Source organism: Gopherus evgoodei, chromosome 3 (assembly GCF_007399415.2).
Source record: "Gopherus evgoodei ecotype Sinaloan lineage chromosome 3, rGopEvg1_v1.p, whole genome shotgun sequence".
Taxonomy (NCBI): domain Eukaryota; kingdom Metazoa; phylum Chordata; order Testudines; family Testudinidae; genus Gopherus; species Gopherus evgoodei.
Genome location: NC_044324.1, coordinates 114,577,214 through 114,599,827, shown reverse-complemented (window position 1 = coordinate 114,599,827; position 22,614 = coordinate 114,577,214). Strand labels below are relative to the sequence as shown.

Genomic DNA, 22,614 nt, shown 5'->3' with positions numbered 1-22,614 from the left:
TTTGTCACAACAGATATAGTCAACTTGATTTGTTTTAAACAGACTTGTTTTTAATCAGTTTGTGATCAGGCACTTTTTAAAATCACATTCCTGAAATTCCTTTTAAAAAGATCCTTTAAAAATGGTATACTGGTTTCTCCGCTCTCCTATTGATATTTAAAGGCCTTTCAGAAAGCTTATCCCTTGCTGAACTTCCAGGCTTCTCTTATGCCAGTGGAATCGGACCCTAGCTCCAAGTTTGGAATTGTTGGCCACCAAGTCTCCCTGGTATTAATATGAACTTATTGTTTTTCAGTAAGGTGAACTGGAGGGAAAACTCTCACACAGACTTAATTGGCTTTGGATCAGACCCATAGTTGCAAGCAATACCTGGTGTAGCTAAAAGGTTACCAAATAAAACATTTCTCTGTTCTTTCAGTCTGTTTGCTTTGGGCATTTGACAGTACTTTGTGTAGTCAGTAATGTACTTCTTTATTCATACTGTTTAGAAACTGAGGCTTGCTAGCAAGGATGTACTAAATTTTTAACCCAGCATACATACTGAGATGAAAGACATTACTCTGGAGTTTTGGAAATGTCAGGCTCCTTGAAGCAGCATCAAAGTTAGATGTCTTTAAAAATCAGTTTAAATTGCATCTTTCCTGATTTGTAGGTTGTTACAAAAGGGGTATTTTATTTTCACTTGATATTGACTGACATCTTCAAATGCATCCATTCCAAACACAGTCACAAGGTGAAATGCTGAAGCAAAACATGAAAGAAGACAAATCCAAAGTTCAGCAGATGGTTAAACTCAGGGAACAAAGTATGACTTAAGCTCAGATGTCTACATGTTAGGTTTCAATCAGGATGTGGTATGTACAGATATATGCTTGTGAATTTCTCTAGCGATGTCTTTCCCTCTCTTCATAGACACAGCTCACCTAATCTAAGCTAGCTAGAATGCGTTCAATTAACTATAAAGACAATTCTGGATACTGTAGGTTTGACTTTTTTTTTTTTTTAACTCCAGTTGACTTCAGTGGAGCTACTCCCAACTTGCATCAGCAGGAGAGGCAGCTCAGGCTTTTTAATTGAGCGCAGACCAAAAATGAACTCTTACAGTACATGAATGTGTCCACTGCCAATCTTTCTCATACATGTAGGATATACATTTGATCACTATTCCATCTGATGGCAGGTATTAGAACACTAAATTCTGATGGGCCTGCAGTATTTTGCAATTATGTGTGTGAGACACAGATTTCATTCCAAGTTCATTATTGTGATCCTCTGTTCAGTGAGGGAGAGCCACAGAGGCAGCATTCTCAGTAGAAGATGGGTGAACAGATTCAGATGAGCTATTGGCCAAACTTCTTCCCCAGACTCAAACAGTTGGAGCTGAAAAAAGGATCCTAATCCACACTGGCCAGAGAAACCATTCTAGCAGCAATTGTTTTTATCATTTTAATACCTGGCCTTTGTAAAGCACTCTGAGATCATCTAGTGAAGTGTGCTAGCAAGGAAAAATATTATTCCCATTTTACAGATGGTGAAACCAAGATGCAGAGAAGTGAAGTTACTTTGTGTCCTAGAACAAGTTAGTCAGTGGCAGAACTGGACTAGAACCTAGTGTTCTGAGCCCTAATCCCTTGCTCTAACAAACATGGCTTCACCTCATGCTGAAAAGGCCCTTTATTATAATACCCAACCTCTTCCTTAGGGCTTTGGGACTGGATTGCTCTTGTCAGAACTGAACAGAATTCTCTTTGCATTGGGGAAGCTAATACAGTGTTATGTTGCATGCTCACCCTGAGTCAATGCAATGGCCAAGACGGTGAATCACAGAGAGGCTTTCTATTAAGGAATGAAGGCTCCATGAAACATTCCATCTGATCAAATCCACGGTAACTAAAGGGCAGATAAATTTTACCCTATTGTATATTGGCCAGTATTTGTAATGACTCAAGCATTACTTCATTTACTTGTAAATGTTAGCTTTGTTCTGTGGTTTGTTTTCCTACTGCTGTTCCCAGGGAACAGTCCCTCTAATTCACTCAGAATTCAGACCAGGCCAGAGAAGGAAACCTTGAAAAGAGCTGAAAAATAGGCTAGAAAGAGTGAGGGGGGAGGGAGGGAAACAAGGGACAATGGATAAGACCCTTGTCTAGATACTCAGAGTTGAATCTCACAATGCAGCAACAATCAGTGACAGTGATGTTTGCTCACTAAAATAAATTTCAAAATGCAAACACTTCTCACCAGAGAATATACCCTTGAGACGACATCTCACTTCCAAGTGTCCTATTGTAGACCCACATATTACCCCTTCCCCTGATGGATGGTTTGACTGTTTCATTGTTGATGTAACCACTTTGAAACTCTGGTCATGTTGGATGCTTCAGTTGTGCGCAGACAGGATGTGATTGGGGGGTTGATTGAAATACTTGACATACATTTTAGAAGCCATGAAGGGGATAGGTTGTATGCATAGCTTGAGGGGGCTGGGGGAAGGGGAAGTTGAACTGCAAGAGGTGCTTTCTTGGAAAATTAACAGCTTTATTACTGAGGTAAAATTCTGACCTGATTCTTCACATTGAGTAACACTTTAGTAACCCCACTGACTTCACTTATTTAAATTGTAAACTCTTTGGGGTGGGGACCGACTTTTCATTCTGTGCATACAATGCCTCGCACAATGCGGCCCAGATCCATGACTATGATCCCCAGTGCTAATGTAATTCAAATAAATAATAAGCATAATGCCTTTCAAAGGCATCATGCCTCCAGGCACTTCTGCTTGGGCAGTGCACCTTCTTGCCTTTCCCAGCACACTACTAAATTGTAGGAGGCATAATTTAAACCGTGCTGTGCAGAATGTGCAAGATCAACTGATGTACAAAGCACCAGGTCTGCAGTTCCCAGTGCGAGTTTCAAGCCAGCATGAATTTCTTTCAGTAATTAGCCACTAAAAGCCCCTAAAACAAGCCTTGGGTAGTCAGATTATCTTGTCACTACTGTAAAAATCTACATCACATGCTAGGCTTTCACTTTTTTTTGCTTGAATCCTTAAATGCTAACTGATTTAACAGGTCGTTAGCTTAAAAATCATATTTTAAAATTTCCTTAGTCGTGACTACTGACACCATCAGCTATTGTAATGGAAATTATTGTACAGACGTTGCTTTTCACTATCTTATACTTTGTTTTCTTTTGCATTTCCTTCTGCATGGACAAAGAAAATACTGTAGTCAGTGTTTTGTTTTGTTTGTTTTTTATAGTCTACTTCTAATCAGTTTTGCTTTCAGGTTCTCAGGCATTGGCAATAGCATTTCACTATTTGTGGTGTCGTTTACCTTGAACAAAATAGCCAAATCTAACTAATGGTTTGTCCACAAAGGGACAATTAACACATCTTAAATCCCAGTGTGGATGCTCTCATTCAGAAGTAAAGTGGCCTTGTTTGCTTTAGCTTAGTGGCTCTTCAAAAGAGATCAATTCACTTGAACTTTCCTGAGGGCTTGGCTACACTGGCACTTTACAGCGCTGCAACTTTCGCGCTCAAACACCCCCCTGAGCGCTGCAAGATACAGCGCTGTAAAGCTTCAGTTTAATCAGTGCCGCAGCGCTGGGAGTGCGGCTCCCCATGCTGCAAGCTACACCCGTAAGGGATGTGGTTTACGTGCAGCACTGGGAGAGCTGTCTCCCAGCGCTGGCGCTCCGACCACACTCACACTTCAAAGTGCTGCCACGGCAGCGCTTTGAAATTTCAAGAGTAGCCATACACTGAGTGTCCCTGTGTAGACAAGCCCTAACAAAATTACCATGCTGAGCCCTGTAGAGAAGATGTAGCTTTCGTTCTCTGACCTGATGGTCTCTATCTCTCAGCAGGGCCGTCCTTAGGCATAGGCAGAATAGGCAGCGGCGTAGGGCCTCACTCTGCCTGGGGGCACCACTCTGCAGGCAGCCCAGACAGTGTAGAAGCAGGGCTGCTGGGTCCTAGAGAGAGCCGAATGCAGCACAGTCTGAGGAATGGGATTGGCTGCTGGGGTCTCTGGGAAGGGGCGGGGGTGGGGGTTGGGGAAGGAGCTCACCTGTGAGTGTGACTCTTTCCCCCTGGCTGAGGTGAGGTGAGGCAGGCTCTGCGGCTCTGGAACCAGTATCCTTTGTTGTCCCCCATAACATCCATTCTTCTCCCCCCCTGCCCCATGGAGCACCCCCTCCTTTCTCCCTCCTCCCCAGGAGCACCCTTCTCTCTCTCCTCCCTCCCCTCCGTCAGGGCTGGGTTGGGTGAGGTGCTGGGGGATAGGTGGGGGGGAGGGGAGGCTGGCTGCTTGCTGAGGAATGAAAGTGAAAGTAACTCACTTCCTGGGCAGGCAGCCAGGATCGGAATGTCACACAGGGCTTGGCTGGGGTTAGCCAGATGTGTGAAAAATCAGGATAGGGGATTGGGGTACAGTGATCAGATATCCCTATTTTATAGGGCCAGTCCCAATTTTGGGGTCTCTTTCTTATATAGGCTCCTTTTACACCCCCCCCCCCATCCCTGTCCTGATTTTTCACACTTTCTGTCTGGTCACTCCAGGTGGGGGTAATTGGTGCCTATATAAGACAAAGCCCCAAATATCGGGACTGGCCCTATAAAATCAGGACATTTGGATCTGGCCACCCTAGCTGGGGAGTGCCTCTCCCCCGGGCTGCCAGCTGCCAGCGATCCATCTCATCCGGGGGGAGCTGCACAGGGCAGGAGGAGCTGCTGTGGCTCCATGGGTGCCCCGTCCCTGAGATCAGATGCTGTTGCAACTTCACCATGGTCCGTAAGGCTTGTGGTAGTGCCCATTGGCGTGTGATTGGACCTGAGGGTTTGCTGCTGCTGTTGCCACTCTGCACCCCAAGAGGTGGATTTTGGGGTCCTGCAGTTTTCCACCTATCTCCTCCTCTACTGCAGCTGTTGGACCAGCAGGCTGGGGGGTGAGCCAAGCATGAAAGCAGTACTGTGTTGCCATTTAGATTATCATTTAACAACTTTGTTTGCCAAAAATTCTTGCTAACAATCCTGAATCCAATTTCAATATTATTTAAAAAAAAATCAATATCTTAGCCAAAAACAGAAAATTAAGTTGTTGACAATTATTAGTGACAGGTTTGGTTTGAGGCAGGGAGTGGGCCAGTTTTCATCAGAGAAACAAAAAATGTTGACTGACTTTCCTATAGCCTGTTACTCCTGATAAGAGCCCTCCAACAACTGTAATATGCTCATCTCCTTACTAGTGTATAAAGCAGGGGTCGGCAACCTACGGCACATGTGTCAAAGGTGGCAGGTGAGCTGATTTTTGATGGTATGCAGCAGCAGGCTGAGCGGCTCAGCCCATCACTGCTCTGGGGTTCCGACTGCTGCCCTATTGCCAGCTGGGATACCAGCCATCGGCCCCACTCAGCACCTGCTGCTGGCCTGGGGACCTCCAAGGAACCCCAGGCTGGCAGTGGGCTGAGCAGGCCAGCTGAACCACTCAACCTGCTGTCAGCCTGGGGTTCCATTCACTCAGCCGGCAGCGGGCTGAGTGGGCTGGTGGCAGGCTGAGCAGGGCCGGTGGGGGGTTGAGTGGCTTAGTCTGCTGCCAGTCTGGGGTGCCAGCAGCACTCAGCCTACTGCTACTCCGGGGTTCCAGCTGCCGGCCCCTTGCCTGTCAGGAGCTCAGCCGCCAGCCCCACTCTGCCTCCTGCCAGCCTGAGTGAGCAGAATCCCAGGCTGGTAGCGGGCTGAGGGGGGGGTTGGCGGCCGGGATCCTGGCTGGCAGGAGTTGGTGGTCAGAACCCCAGACCAGCAGCGGGCTGAGCAGGGCCTGGGATCCTTGTCTAGGGTTCCAGCCACCAGCCCGCTGCTGGTTTGGGGTTTCATTTACTCAGCTGGCAGTGGCCTGAGCAGGACCGGTGGCCAAGACCTCAGATAATAACAATAGTTTATTTACATAATATAGACATAGAGAGAAACCTTCTACAAACATTAAAATGTATTACTGGCACGAGAAACCTTAAATTACAGTGAACTTGGCACACCACTTCTGAAAGGTTGCCGACCCCTGGTATAGAGTGACCATATGTTGTACTAAGATTCTCCTGCTTTTTTTTCTCTCTGTGAGTCAGTATAACTTTTGCCAGCCCAGAAGTTGGGCAGCCAATGTTTTACGTTTTCACAATGTTTTCTCCAACTTTCATAAAGTAAATACAAAGTTAATATGAGTTAAAAAGGCCAGGGACACTTCTTTGTGAAGAATCTGTACAGCAGATCATGCCCATAGACGATCCAGAAAAGAAATTTGAGGTTGAATTTTTTAATGTTGTGATGGATAAAGCAGTATCTGCTGTTGATGAAAGGTTTAATACCTTGCAAGTACGCCATGAACAGTTTGGATTTTTGTATGACATAACTAAATTCAACGAAATAGGAAAACAAGAGCAACTAATGACAAAGTGCAAGAACCTAGAGAGCCTCCTGAAGCACGGTGATAGTTTTGATTTAAATGGACTTGAACTGTACGAAGAATTGAGTACACTGTCATCAATATTGCCACATGCAAAATCGGTGATGGACATTGTACAGTTTATTCATACCCGCAAACTTGTTGACATATATCCTAATGTGTACATTGCCACTCGTATTCTACTGACAATTCCTGTAACAGTAGCATCAGAAGAACGGAGTTTCTCAAAACTAAAGCTCAATTAAAAACTATCTCCGCTCTATAATGAGTCAGGAACGCTTAACTAGTCTTGCTATTCTTGCAATCGAATAAGACACGACTTTGTCTTTGTCATACGATGACATTATTACTGATTTTGCAGCCAAAAAAGCCAGAAAGATTGCTTTTAATTAAAAACAAATCTTTGTTTCAATACCTCTTCATATACATTTCCAATAAAATTTTGATAAATTAAAAAATATATATTATTTGCATCACTCTGTCATATCAGAATTTTTTCTATAGTGCTGCTTCTTTAGTGCTAGTCCATCAGCATTACAGTGTGCTTAATTAAGTTAAACTGGTTTTAATAATGTGAATGTGGCAAGTTTTCCAATACTGTAAGCTTATGTTTGTCTTGCTAAGAGCAGATCAGGCACAGGGGCACCAGTTTAATAATCTCGCCTAGGGCACCATAAATCCTAAGGCTGGCCCTGTCTCTCAGCATAGGCCTGGTCTACACTATGCGTTTAAACTGAATTTAGCGGCATTAAACCGATTTAACCTTGCACCCGTCCACACAATGAGGCCCTTTATATCGCTACAAAGGGCTCTTTAAACCGGTTTCTGTACTTCTTCCCGACGAGAGGAGTAGCGCTGAAATCGGTATTGCCATGTCGAATTAGGGTTAGTGTGGCCGCAAATCGACGGTATTGGCCTCCGGGCGGTATCCCACATTGCACCATTGTGACTGCTCTGGGAAGCAATCTGAACTCGGATGCACTGGCCAGGTAGACAGGAAAAGCCCTGTGAACTTTTGAATTGCATTTCCTGTTTGCCTAGCGTGGAGCTCTGATCCGCATGGGTGGCGATGCAATCCCAAATCCAAAAAGAGCTCCAGCATGGATCATACGGGAGATAGTGGATCTGATCGCTGTATGGGGAGACAAATCTGTTCTATCTGAACTCCGTTACAGAAGACGAAATGCCAAAGCATTTGAAAAAAATCTCCAGGGTATGATACAGAGTCCACAGCACAGTGCTGTGTGACAAGCATAACGGAAAGCCAAAGAATCAAATGGATGCTCATGGAGGGAGGGAGGGGGACTGAGGACTCCAGCTATCCCACAGTCCCCGCAGTCTCTGAAAAGCATTTGCATTCTTGGTTGATCTCCCAATGCCTGTAGGGTCAAACACATTGTCCGGGGTGGTTCAGGGTATATCTTGTCAATTTACCCCCCCCCCCCCCCCGTGAAAGAAAAGGGAAAAAAATCGTTTCTTGACTTTTTTATATATCACCCTATGTCTACTGCATGCTGCTGGTATATGCAGTGCTGTGGCACTAAACTGCAGCATCCTCTCCCCTCCCCTCCCTGGTGGCAGACGGTACAGTACAAAAGGACTGATAGCCGTCCTCGTCATCATCCCGTGAGTGCTCCTGGCTGGCCTCAGCTGAGGCTGGCCGGGGGCGCCTGGGTAAAAATAGGAATGACTGCCGGTTATTCCCAGCAGATGGTACAGAATGGCTGTTAACCATCCTCATCATAGCAACTGGGGGCTGAGCTCCATCAGCCCCCCCTTTCCTGTGTAAAGAAAAGATTCTGTACTGCCTGGGCTATCATAGCAGGGGGAGGCTGGGCTCCTTTCCCCACCACTGTTTAATGTCCTGCCTGGACTATCATAGCAGTGGGAGGCTGGGCTCCTTTCCCCACCACTGTTTAATGTCCTGCCTGGACTATCATAGCAGCTGGAGGCTGCCTCTCCCTCATTTTATCTCACTAAAAACTCAGTGTTTCTTACTCCTGCATTCTTTATTACTTCATCACACAAATGGGGGGACACTGCAACGGTAGCCCAGGAGAGTTGGGAGAGCAGGGAAGCAACGGGTGGGGTTGTTGCAGGGGCACCTCCTAGAATGGCATGAAGCTCATCATTTCTGCAGGATCTCACACGGAGTGGCTGTGCGCTCTGGTTCTCTGATATACTGGCTCTCTAGTACACTTGCCCCATATTCTAGGCAGGACTGACTCTATTTTTAGATAAAACATAAAGGAGGGAATGACCCGGGGAGTCATTCCCATATTTATCTTTGCGCCCCCGGCCGACCTCAGCAAAGGTCAGCCAGGAGCACCCATGACAGCAGCAGACAGTACAGAATGACTGATAACTGTCATCTCATTGCCAATTTACAATGGCATGGCAGACAGTACAATAGGGATGGTAACCATCTCTGCTATCATGCAAAGGCAAATGAATGCTGCTGTGTAGCACTTCAGCACCGCCTCTGTCAGCGGCATCCAGTACACATACAGTGACAAAAGGCAAAACGGGCTCCATGGCTGCCATGCTATGGTGTCTGCCAGGGCAATTCAGGGAAAAAGGGCGCCAAATGATTGTCTGCCGTTGCTTTCATGGAGGAAGGAATGAGTGACGACATTTACCCAGAATCATCCGCAACACTGTTTTTGCACCATCGTGCTCTGGGATGTCAACCCAGAATTCCAATGGGCGGGGGAGACTGGGGGAACTATGGGATAGCTACGGGATAGCTACCCACAGTGCAATGCTCCGGAAATCGACACTAGCCTCGGTACACAGACGCACACTGCCGAATTATTGTGCTTTGTGTGGCCGCGTGCACTCGACTTTATACAATCTGTTTTACAAAACCAGTCTATGTAAAATTGGAATAATCCTGTAGTGTAGATGTACCCATACTATTCTGTGTCCTGCCATTCATCCTCCCTCCTAAAAAAACCTCTTAGCCGGAAAGCGGCAGAGCTTTAACGTGCCTTGTGTGGTCATGGTACACTGTGCTCTTAAAAAAACACCTCAACCAGGGTGTGGCTCCCAGTGCTGGGGCACTGTTTACACTGGCACTTTAGAGTATTGCAACTTGCTGTGTGCAGAGGGGGTGTTTTTTCACACCCCAAATTGCAGCGCTATTCATTGCCAATGTAGACAAACCCTAAGTCACTAGCCCTGCAATGCTTTACTAGTCAGTAGCGTGTGGGCTGGTGTGAGTGACCTTCTTCTTGTACAACTACTCTACAACACAAAGGACTAAACTCAGTGTCCACTGGGTCCCCCTCAACTCACACAATCCCGATATTAAAAAACTGTCCAGGTGCAGTTGCGGTAGCTAACCCTTGATCTCTTTGGGAAGGCTCTTTCTGTTTTTCTATGGAGATTTGCACATCGAGTATTTATATCAGTAATTCACTATATGCAACATTAACATTGTTGCCGTAGCATTACTTAGTTAGGAGTATTAAAAGTTTTATGCCAGGCAATGGCAAGAACCCCTGCTATTCAGCAACCATCATCCCTACCTGGTTGGCTGGGTGTTGGGATAATATCCAGAGCAGTGCAATAGAAGCTTGTTGAACATCTGAATTGCTAGATGCAAGGAGAGAGAGCAGCTTGGGCAGGATGTCCATAGCAATGATGTCAGCCTGAACGTTCATTGTTTGGAAGAATGACAAAGCAGCTCAGTGTGGGGTAAAATGTTGTTAGAAGGTATATGGTACAATTAATGTGCTGTTTTCATGAATGTTAGACTCATGGCTGAATGGTGATATATCCCTGTCCAGGCAGGGCCAAATTATGTTTTACCAGGTTATAAAAATCATGCGTTATCTGTTCTGTCTCCCTCTACCAGCATTGTGTCTGGAGGAGTAGTATGGACCCAGATTTGAATATAGCTTTGAAAGCACTTTGGCCTTGTTTGCATTGGTCAAGCAAACCATGTTTGAAATGAATTTAGCCGGAATGAGTTAAAATTCATGAGGACTGGGGGGGTGTTTGGAGAGACAGAGCCTAGCTAAACAATTTTCCCATTGCTTTAGCGCTGCCTGCCACTGCCGGAGTGGTACAAACAGATGGAATGAGACAAGGTTCTGATCCTTGATTCTTTGGAAGAGCACTTCCCATTTCGTAATTTTAAATCAATAAATAAACCATCTGTTCAAAGACGCTTGTCAAGGACATGCCTAGTTTCTGTCCCAAAGCATCCAAAATGATATTTCTTTTTCTCCTTTGAAAGGAAGCCAAGAAACTGCTCCAATTTGGTCTTCAGTCTCGTAAAATAACTGAAGAACATCTCTTCCCAAGAGAGAAAATTTGGGAGACGTGGTCATGTGAATTAGACATATTGACACAGAAGGGAAAGGGCTCATTTGTCATACCAAAAACACACACATAGCCTGGCAGTCCTGGAGTAACAAACTTGAAGGCAGGCTGAGAGCTGCAGGAGCGAAATGAGTGGATCAGAGAGGAGAGCTCTTAAAATTAGTTCCCTACTGACTGAACTAAATTGCATCATACTAAATAAGTACTAGTGAAGTACTTGCTTTAGAGATATGGTACAGAGGAGATGCAGAAGAAACTGCTCATGAGAATTGCCCTAAAATATTTGTAAAACCAAATTAAAATGACACCTGTTTATGATTTAAAAAGCTAATGTGATGGAATGAAGAAAAGATGACCCTGAATACACTTTAGAGATCTAGGGCATGACTGGTGCAGGAACAGAAATCACACTAGGGATGTCTAAGGCCTGGTCTACACTACGTGTTTAAACCAAATTTAGCAGCGTTAAACCGATTTAACCCTGCACCTGTCCACAAAACAAGGCCCTTTATGTCGATGTAAAGGGCTCTTTAAACCAGTTTCTGTACTCTTCCCCGATGAGAGGAGTAGCGCTGAAATCGGTATTGCCATGTCAGATTAGGGTTAGTGTGGCCACAAATCGACAGTATTGGCCTCCGGGTGGTATCCCACAGTGCACCATTGTGACCGTTCTGGAAAGCAATCTGAACTCAGATGCACTGGCCAGGTAGACAGGAAAAGCCCCATGAACTTTTGAATTGCATTTCCTGTTTGCCCAGCATGGAGCTCTGATCAGCATGGGTGGCGATGCAGTCCCAAATCCAAAAAGAGCTCCAGCATGGACCATACAGGAGATACTGGATCTGATCGCTGTATGGGGAGACAAATCTGTTCTATCAGAGCTCCGTTACAGAAGACGAAATGCCAAAGCATTTGAAAAAATCTCCAGGCTATGATAGACAGAGGCAACAGCACAGTGCTGTGTGACAAGCGTAACGGAAAGCCAAAGAATCAAATGGATGCTCATGGAGGGAGGGGAGACTGAGGACTCCAGCTATCCCACAGTCCCCGCAGTCTCTGAAAAGCATTTGCATTCTTGGCTGAGCTCCCAATGCCTGTAGGGTCAAACACATTGTCCAGGGTGGTTCAGGGTATATCTCGTCAATTTACCTCACCTCCCCCCTGTGAAAGAAAAATGAAAAAAATCATTTCTTGACTTTTTTCAATGTCACCGTATGTCTACTGCATGTTGCTGGTAGATGCGGTGCTGCAGAACTGAACAGCAGCATCCTCTCCCCTCCCTGGTGACAGATGGTACAGTACAAAATGACTGATAGCTGTTCTCATCATCCTGTGAGTGCTCCTGGCTGGCCTCGGTGAGGTTGGCTGGGGGTGCCTGGGTAAAAATAGGAATGACTCTCAGTCATTCCCAGCAGATGGTACAGAATGGCTGGTAACCATCTTCATCATAGCAACTGGGAGCTGAGCTTCATCAGCCCCTCCCCACTTTCATGTCTAAAGAAAAGATTCTGTATTGCCTGGACTATCATAGCAGTGTGAGGCTGCCTCCCCCTCATTTTATCTCACTAAAAACTCAGTGTTTCTTACTCCTGCATTCTTTATTACTTCATCACACAAATAGGGGGACACTGCAATGGTAGCCCAGGAGGGTTGGGGGAGGAGGGAAGCAACGGGTGGGATTATTGCAGGGGAACCCCCTAGAATGGCATGCAGCTCATCATTTCTGCGGGATGTGACACGGAGCAGCTGTGTTCTCTTGTACACTGGTTCTCTAGTACACTTGCCCCATATTCTAGGCAGGACTGACTCTATTCTTAGATAAAACATAAAGGAGGGAAGGACCCAGGGAGTCATTCCCATTTTTGTCTTTGTGCCCCCAGCTGACCTCAGCGAAGACCAGCCAGGAGCACCCATGACAGCAGCAGACAGTACAAAATGAGTGATAATGTCATCTCATCGTCAATTTACAATGGCATGGCAGACGGTACAATAGGGATGGTAACCGTCTCAGCTACCTTGCAAAGGCAAATGACTGCTGCTGTGTAGCACTGCAGTACCACCTCTGTCAGCAGCATCCAGTATACATACGGTGACAGTGACAAAAGGCAAAACAGGCTCCATGGTTGCCATGCCATGGCGTCTGCCAGGGCAATCCAGGGAAAAAGGGTGCAAAATGATTGTCTGCCGTTGCTTTCACGGAGGAAGGAATGAGTGACGACATTTACCCAGAATCACCCGCGACACTGTTTTTGCACCATCATTCACTGGGATCTCAACCCAGAATTCCAATGGGCAGGGGAGACTGCGGGAACTATCGGATAGCTACGGGATAGCTACCCACAGTGAAATGCTCCGGAAGTCGACGCTAGGCTCGGTACATGGACGCACACCACCGAATTATTGTGCTTTGTGTGGCCGCGTGCGCTCGACTTTATACAATCTGTTTTACAAAACCAGTTTATGTAAAATCAGAATAATCCTGTAGTGTAGATGTACCCTGAGTGAGGGATGGGAATAGATGGCATTTCAAAAAGGAGGAGGGAGGATGAAAACAATTGTAACCTGCTAGATACATGTACAACTGGTCTTATTCCTGTGCACTATCCCAGACCCTGACCAATGCTTATTTTTAGACAGCTAGTTACAGTGATCAACTGTTGCAGAAAAATTTATAATTAAAATGTACACTTACGTAATGGCTTTCATCCTGAAGGTCCAAATCACTTCATAAACTATATGCAGTGTAAATGCCATCATAGAAATACAATCGCTTTCCTATCAGAGATTGCCAGCTATTTCTTTAGAGAAAGACTAGTGGAAATTGTCACTGCATCCTTCACTGGCCAACACTCTTGTGGCCTTCTGCCACACAAACAGAAAGCAATGTGCAAATGTTACAGGGTTTGGAAGTAAAATTCCTGCTAACCCTGGTAGGGATAGTTCTGTTCTGTTTAGGTTCTTATACTGTATTTCACTCATTATCCCTGGTATCTGTTTTGTGTTAGTACTTTTCTGGCAGCGCGGGTATCCTCCAGACAGCCAGCAGATGGAGTCAGAGCTTCTACTGAAGCCATAAAGGACAGTTACACTTATGGACTACTACAAGCAGTGCAAAAAGCTCCCATGAGATCTTAGTATGTTCATTCTGTATGTGAAGAAGCCCATCTAGACTTTCTAGACACAGGCTTGCTCTAGAGGACACTGCTGCACAGCAGGTTGTGAGGCTTCCCTTCCCCTTCTTCCAGCCCAAATGTGTATTTTAAAAACATGTATCATACGTGTAAATAGGGTTTGATGGCAAATATGTAGGGCTAAATTATGCTTCATGAAAGGCAAAACCATGCTCAGGAGGAGGAGGTGGCAGTGGCACACTACCTAAGCAGCAAGCTCAAGAGACATTCTAAGAACATAACAACGGCCAGACTGGGTCAGACCAAAGGTCCATCGAGCCCAGTATCCTGTCTTCCGACAGTGGCCAATGCCAGGTGCCCCAGAGGGAATGAATAGAACAGGTTATGATCAAGTGATCCATCTCCAGCTTCTGGCAAACAGAGGCTAGGGACACCATGCCTGCCCATCCTGGCTAATAGCCATTAATGGACCTATCCTCCATGAACTTATCCCAGGGATCGGCAACCTTTGGCACGCGGCTCGCCAGGGCCAGGCCGGTTTCTTTACCTGCCACATCTGCAGGTTGAGCTGATCGCAGCTCCCACTGGCCAAAGTTTGCTATCCCAGACCAATAGGGGCTGCGGGAAGCAACGCAGGCCAAGGGATGTGCTGACCGCGGCTTCTCGCAGCCCCAGATCATTTATGAATGTTGAATAGTACTGTACAAACGCCTGTGGGACATCACTATTTACCCCTCTCCATTCTGAAAACTGACAATTTATCCCTCCCCTTTGCTTCCTATCTTTTAACCAGTTCCTGATCCATATCCCATGACAACTTACTTTGCTTAAGAGCCTTTGGTGAGGGACCTTATCAAATGCTTTCTGAAAATCTAAGTGCACTATATCCACTGGATCCCCCTTGTCCATATGCTTGTTGATCCCCCCCTCAAAGAATTCAATTAGATTGGTGAGGCATGATTTCCCTTTACAAAGAACAGGTTGACTCTTCCCCAACAAATCATGTTCATCTATATGTCTGACAATTCTGTTCTTTACTATAGTTTCAACCAGTTTGCTCAGTCTCAGAGGGCTGCAGCTTGGGTAGCTTTAAGCTAGCACAGGTATCAGAGAAGTGAAGCCACAGCAAGATGCCCTTCAGCAAGTCTTAGCTCCACAAGTAATTACTCAGGGTTCCAGGTACGCTTGTACAGCCTGGGTCGAAGCATGCGCTGCCTTGGCTGCAGTGCTCTGGGACCCAGGTATGTGTTCTCCAGTCTACGCATGCCCTTATTCAGGCTCAATGCTTTGTGGGTGCTGGTGGACGCATAACTAGCAGTGGGACTTGCTACACTTTAAAAAGCTGAAGGTGCTAATCTGTTGCTAGTACACAAGGATCTATCTCTCTCTGTCCACACCCTGGCAAGACAGTTCATCTCTGGGCCTGTGAGCACTGAAGTCAGGGTTAGCTAGCACAACCCCCCAACCCCATATTTTATAGGTTTCACCTAGAAAGGTGTGCTGGAAGTGAGAAGACTCCCTTTGCCTTGTACTGCACCCAGGTGGGGCAGCCATAACTGGGTTCCTAACAAGCAGGAAATTCTCCAACCTGCTGTCCTTTCCCAGAGAGAGAGGGAGGGAGGGAGAGGGAAAAGAAGAAAAGTGTTTTTCCCAAACATATTACTCACCACTTGTGGCCAAGTTCCTCAGACAAACACATGCCTGGCTTGAAACCTGGTTGTGCCAATAAAAAAAGAGTGAGCACTCCAGTAACTGATCCTGTTGTCTAAAAAAAAACAATAAACAGTGTATACAAAGTGTTTATTCTGGGATTTCATTTCCAAAAACAGTTGCTGAAGGCCAGTACGTACAGGTATGAATTAACATCGTCTTAATTTTCCACCACACAGACCTGTTAATCAGTACCCATTACTGTTGAGAAGGTTAGCAATATCCAGAGGATTTCCACATGCTGCCCAGAATCTAACAGTACATTCTCAATGTTGATTTACCTCAGGAATGTCCAATGAGGAGAATAGACGGGAGTGCTGGAACAATTTGTATAGTGTGGGTGCTGAGAACCATTGAAGCAAAGTGCAAACCCTTTATATGATGGAAATAACTTAAAGTCAAGGGGTGCAGCTATGAATGCACTGAATTTATTTGGTTTGCTTTTTCTCTGTATTCCCCTGAAATAAATCAATATTCTTCTGGTCTAAGAAAGTAAGACATGTTTCCAAGTAATCATTAGTGACATGAATATTGTGGTAGCTGGACTGGGATAGATGTCAAAGGCGAGATGGGATAAAAGGCAAGGCTGACTTAGAGTTATTGTCTTATGTCCTTACAGGCCGCCTGCTAACTTTCAGTGCCCCACAGATGTATTTTATAAATCCTGAGAATTGCCAGTTCAGAACCTTGAAACACTCTGAGGACCGAGAGTGGCAGAGGCTTGGGCCTTGTCTACACTAGAGAGTTGCAGCGCCGGTGAGGGGGTTACAGCGCTGCAACTTAGGATGTGGCCACACTTGCAAAGCACGACCAGCGCTGCAACTCCCTGGTTGCAGCGCTGGTCGTACACCCGGTCGAGCCTCGGGTGTAGCGATTGCAGCGCTGGTCATCCAGCGCTGGTCATCAAGTGTGGATGCCCACCAGCGCTTTTATTGACCTCCGGGGTATAAGGAGGTTTCCCAGCATACCTTAGAAGCCTCTCTGGTAATCATGCACACTCCACTGCCCTGGGCTCAGCTGACCCCTCCTTTAAATGCCCAGGGAATTTTAAAAATCCCCTTCCTGTTTGCTCAGCCAGGTGTGGAGTGCAATCAATCATTCAATCAATCAGCGACCATGCCTCCACGCTCCAAACGAGCCCCAGCATGGAACAATTCTGAGCTGCAGGACCTCATCAGTGTTTGGGGTGAGGAAGCAGTGCAAGCACAGCTGTGCTCCAGAAGGAGAAATTATGATACCTATGGGCAGATATCAGAGTCCTTGCTGAAAAGGGGCCATGAACGGGACGCGTTGCAGTGCAGGGTCAAAATAAAAGAGCTGAGGAGTGCTTACTGCAAAGCCCATGAGGGAAATCGCCGCTCAGGAGCTGCCCCCACAACCTGCCGTTTTTACAAGGAGCTGGATGCCATACTTGGGTGTGATCCCACTGCCAGAGGAAGCCGACAGTGAGGCTACTGTGGTGGAGGGAGACACCCCGGAGTCCCAGGAGGCATGCAGCCAGGAGCTCTTCTCAAGCCAGGAGGAGGCTAGCCAGTCGCAGCAGCTGGAAGTTGCTGGTGAGGAAGAAACTGAGGAGCGTGCTCGGGGTAAGCAGATTTTTATGTTTTGGGAGAGGAGGGTTTGGGTTATGGCTGCCTGCATGCATGCCTAAACGTGGAATAGCCCATTGATTTGCTCTATCACGTCTCTGTAATCTGCCTCGGTAATCTCTTGAAAAGTTGTAGCCAGAACATGGGCAATGTGCTTTCTCAAGTTTATCGGGAGAGCCACCGTGTTCCTTGTCCCGGTCAGGCTAACTCGTCCGATCCACTGTGCAGCGAGGGATGGGGGGACCATGGCTGCACAGAGGCAAGCTGCATAGGGGCCAGGGCGGAATCCACATTGCTGTAGAAGACCCTCCCTCTCTTCCCAGGTAACACGCAGCAGTGATATATCTGGCAGTAGGAAACCCTGTTGAGAATTTAGGGATACTTGAGTGCAGGGCGCCAGGTTCGCGTTCCCCCCCCCAGCCACGCGGTGCGCTCCAGTCTTCTCCCCCCTCTCCCAGCAGGCAGCCAGCCCCACGGAGCCCTCCGGTCTCCCCAACTCCTTCCCAGCAGGCAGCCAGCCCCGCGGAGCCCTCCGCTCCTCCTCCCCACCCTCCCAGCAGGCAGCCAGCCCCGCGGAGCCCTCCGCTCCTCCTCCCCCCTCTCCCAGCAGGCAGCCAGCCCTGCGGAGCCCTCCGGTCTCCCCAACCCCTTCCCAGCAGGCAGCCAGCCCCACGGAGCCCTCCGCTCCTCCTCCCCCCCCTCCCAGCAGGCAGCCAGCCCCGCGGAGCCCTCCGCTCCTCCTCCCCCCCCTCCCAGCAGGCAGCCAGCCTCGCGGAGCCCTCCGGTCTCCCCAACCCCTTCCCAGCAGGCAGCCAGCCCCACGGAGCCCTCTGGTTTTTCCCCACCCTTCCCAGCAGGCAGCCAGCACAGCTGTGCTTTCCCCCCCCACCACCAGCAGGCCGGCAGTTAAGCGGACCGCCCCCCCCGCCAGCAGCTCGCCACCTTCCTGTTCATTACTGTCCCCTGTGCAGGACACCAGCTACCTCCTGTACCGAGTGCTGACAAACCCCAGTGACCCATCGGTCAATTCCCCCTCCCAGGTGCAGTCGGGGCAGAAACACTCACCCCATTGCTCGCCATGCCTTCGCTTCCCTGGCCTCTCTGTGTTATGTGAGGTATGTGGGAAGGATGCTACAAAAAGTCTAAAAACTCCTTCACTGTGTGATAATAAACAATGTAGCCTCTGTGTATTACATGTTTCTATCTATGTTTTTTTCAGTGACCTTGAGTACTGCAGCCAGATCACCGGTCTCACGTCATTTGCAGAACTTGAGAAAAAAAACCCGAAAATCAAAAGAAGAATTGATCAAATCAAGTTATGAATCACTACAACAGAGAAAGTAGGAAGACGCAGGAATGGAGAGAGAAAATGTATGAATCCAGAGAGAAAATGAATGAGTGGAGGAAAACAGAAAGCAGGAAAAAGGAATTGACTCTCAAAAAAACCACAAAGCAGATGATAAGCCTCCTGGTTCGCCAAACTGAGTCTTTCGAGTCTATGGTAGCCATGCAGGCAGCTCTGTACCGTGGTAACCCACACCCCTCCCAAAGCTCTTTCTTGTTCCCCAGTGTTTGCACCAAACACCTTTCTCCAGCAGCCAGTTCCTTATTACACCCAGCTGCCCCCAACACCTGTATGATCACCTACCAGCCCTGAAAACTATTCTTACCCTGTGCACTCCACCCCCATTACCCTGCAGCATAGTAATCCTGAAGTGCAGCAGACATTGAACAGTAATCAAAACAGGATATATTCAAACCTCTGAATGTACAGTCCACCACCCTAACCCACCTTGCCTTTTATGTACTATACTTTGAATAAAGGATTTTATGGCTTTTACAATACGTTTTATTATTGCAGGAAGTGGTAAATATTGTACCCCAAGGTAGAACATAACACAGCAATGGCACCAAACATTACTGTTGGCTCTCAGCATCAAATTGCTCCCTTAAAGCATCCCTAATCCTTGAAGCCCTTTCCTGGGCCTCCCTATTAGCCCTGCTCTCTGGCTGTGCAAATTCAACCTTTAGGCGTCGAACCTCGGAGGTCCATTCCTCACTGAATCTTTCACCCTTTCCTTCACAAATATTATGGAGGGTACAGCACGCGGATATAACAGCGGAGATGCTGCTTTCCCCCAAATCTAGCTTCCCATAAAGACACCTCCAGCGGGCTTTCAAACGGCCAAACGCACACTCCACAGTCATTCTGCACCGGCTCAGCCTGTAGTTGAACCGTTCCTTGCTCCTGTCAAGCTTCCCTGTATACGGTTTCATGAGCCATGGCATTAAGGGGTAAGCGGGGTCTCCAAGGATCACAGTGGGCATTTCGATGTCACCTACTGTGATCTTGCGGTCTGGGAAAAAAGTCCCGGCCCTCAGCCTCCTGAACAGGGAACTGTTCCTAAAGATGCGTGCATCGTGCACCTTTCCGGGCCATCCTGAGTAAATGTCAGTGAAACACCCACGGTGATCCACAAGCGCTTGCAGAACCACGGAGAAATACCCCTTGCGATTAACGTACTCTGATGCCAGGTGGGGTGGTGACAGAATAGGAATATGCGTCCCATCTACTGCCCCTCCACAGTTAGGGAAACCCATTTCTGCAAAGCCATCCACAATGTCCTGCACGTTCCCCAGAGTCACAGTTCTTCTTAGCAGGGTGCGATTAATGGCTATGCAAACTTGCATCAGCACCATTCCAACGGTGGACTTTCCCACTCCAAACTGGTTCGCCACCGATCGGTAGCTATCTGGAGTTGCCAGTTTCCAGATTGCAATAGCCACCCGCTTCTCCACTGGCAGGGCAGCTCTCAATCTCGTGTCCCTGCGCCACAAGGTAGGGGCGAGCTCAGCACACAGTGCCATGAAAGTGGCTTTTCTCATCCGAAAGTTCTGCAGCCACTGCTCGTCATCCCAGGCTTGCAGGACGATGTGATCCCACCACTGAGTGCTGGTTTCCTGAGCCCAAAGGCGCCGTTCCATGGTGCTGAGCACGTCTGTTACTGCCACAAGCAATTGAGTGTCTTCAGCGTCAGGCGTTTCAATATCATCGTCTGATTCATCACTGTCACTTTGCAGCTGAAGGAATAGCTCCATTGCCATGCGTGATGTGCTGGCAACATTCATCAGCAAGGTCCTCAGCAGCTCAGGCTCCATTTGTAACAGAAATCTCATAAATCGCGCTGCAGACTCACAATGCCGCCAAACTGCTCGGAATGTGCAGCAAAGCACCACGGGGCGTTGGAACAGGAAGCGGAAAGACCCGCACACTTCCTTCCCCTTCCCACAAGCCAGCGTCAAAATGGGACGAGGTGCTCTGTGGGATAGCTGCCCACAATGCACCACTCCAAACAGCGCTGCAAGTGCTGTAAATGTGGCCACACTGCAGCGCTGGTAGCTGTCAGTGTGGCCACACTGCAGCGCTGGCCCTACACAGCTGTACGAACACAGCTGTAACTACCAGCGCTGCAAAACTGTAAGTGTAGACAAGCCCTTGGACTCCTCTCACAGAAGTCCTAGCATGTGTCCAGGAAGGAGTGTTCGCTATGGTCTGTGACAGCCTGTAACTCTTATAATGAGCAAAATCAAATCTCTGAAGGTGAACACTCCTGAAGTTTGGGAACACCTGGTTCCAGATCTAAACTCCGCAGCTCAGGCCCAACTCATTGTTTCCATCTTTAAAGCAAAGTGCTATCAATAATTATAACTTTGCCAGAAATGTGTTAAAATTCTTACATCTAGTAAAGTGCCTCAGTTGCATGCTGTGGGATCTACAATAGTAAAGTGCAGTTTCAAAGCCTCCTCTGCACTTGCTCAGGACTCCCTAATTACAATGTAAAGCAATCTAGTTGCATCATAGCTTCTTCACGCTGAGTGTAACATACAGAATTAATTAAAGAAACCTCAGGAAAATGATCAGCAAATCTGCTGTACAATAACACACCTCCCTCCTACATCTTTTTCACTTTACCTTGTCCACAGATGAAGACAGGAGAGAAATGAGTGTCCGCAGAAGGAATTTGTCCCCAACTCGCAACATGGCTTCATGGTGCTGGGAGTTGGCTGCCACATTGCTTAAAGCTGCACAACTATAATACTGATAAGAACAGAGAAGGGGATGGGAAGAAGATGTCACTGTGATGGTGTTTGTTCAATACAGTGAAAATCAACAAAAGTGTGTACTTTTCAACTTGAAGGTGCTTTACAAAAATTGATTAAACTCCAAAACACCTTTCTGAGATAGGTAGGTATTAATACTCACATCTGGCTGATTGGGGGAATGGAGAGAAACTGAGACAGAGATTGTGATGTGCCAAAAGCCACTGGGGAAGTTGGTGGCAGAGCTGGGATAAGAATGCAAAAGCTCCTGGCTTCTAATTCTATGTGCAGGACTCATGTCTCTTTGTTTTTAAGAAACAAAGTGTACAAAAAGTGAGCTTAATGTCCTTTGGGGCAAATATTGTGGAGAGCATTCATGAGACAAAAAGTTCTCTGTCTATTCTTACAGCTCCCTCTAAGCGATGCTCTTTTTTTCTGGCCACACTCCTCGACTCGTGTCTGAGCCTAGTTAATAGCCCTAAGCAAGACCATAAAGGTCCAAAATATAATCTAGATGTAATCAGGGAAGAAATATTTTGTCAGAATCCACAAATATGGTCTCATAATGGCCCCTCTTCTGCTGGCAAATCCCAGCATTCGGGGTGTCATTTCTGCAAAAAGGATAGTTCAGGCATGACAAGGGGGACTTCCTAGTGCTCTTGCTGTGAAAAGATGCACACAGGCAACGTGGTGACTGAAAGAGAACAGTATGTACACATTGACAGCCTGGCATAGCCACAGAGCTATGAAATATATTTACATTGTGCTCCTCAGCCAGCGTTATATGACCAGAGCTGCTCAAGCCATAGGCAGAATTCAAAGGAGACTGAAGAATGGAGGGAAGCAAGGGTTACTTATCCGTTGGACACATAAAACTCTCTCTGTTCTGGGTTATATCAGTGTGTGTCTACACAGCAGCTGGGAGGGCACTTTCCAGTCCAGATTGACAGACACACACAAGTTCTGCTTGAGCTAATGTGCTAAAATTAGCAAAGTGCCATGGCAGCATGAGCAGCTGCTAGTTCGTTTCCTGCTAGACATAATGGAATGTATTTATATAGCATCCACCACACAAGACCCTCAAGAGTCCTAGGAAACAAAGCTAGGAAAAGAGCTGAAACCTCTTAACTTCCAATTCTATGCTTTAACATGTATACTATGCTTCCTTGCAGAAATATTCAGCCAAGACTAAAGACATTAGCAATTATTTATATGAGAAATTTGAGTTTGAGTTGCTAGCAGTAGCTATGTTAAGTAGACATAAAGAACAGGGATGAAGAGCTTGGAAGAGGC

General features: G+C 47.0%; 1 protein-coding gene across 1 annotated transcript in view; it reads right to left on the bottom strand.

Annotated features, from left to right (window-relative positions):
- LOC115647534 (vacuolar protein 8-like) overlaps nucleotides 1-22,614 on the bottom strand; it is a 62,689-nt gene that overhangs the window by 12,444 nt on the left and 27,631 nt on the right. The window contains 3 exon segments of the mRNA XM_030554253.1: nucleotides 9,992-10,125; nucleotides 15,589-15,634; nucleotides 21,194-21,319. Coding sequence (XP_030410113.1) covers nucleotides 9,992-10,125; nucleotides 15,589-15,634; nucleotides 21,194-21,319 — 306 coding nt within the window.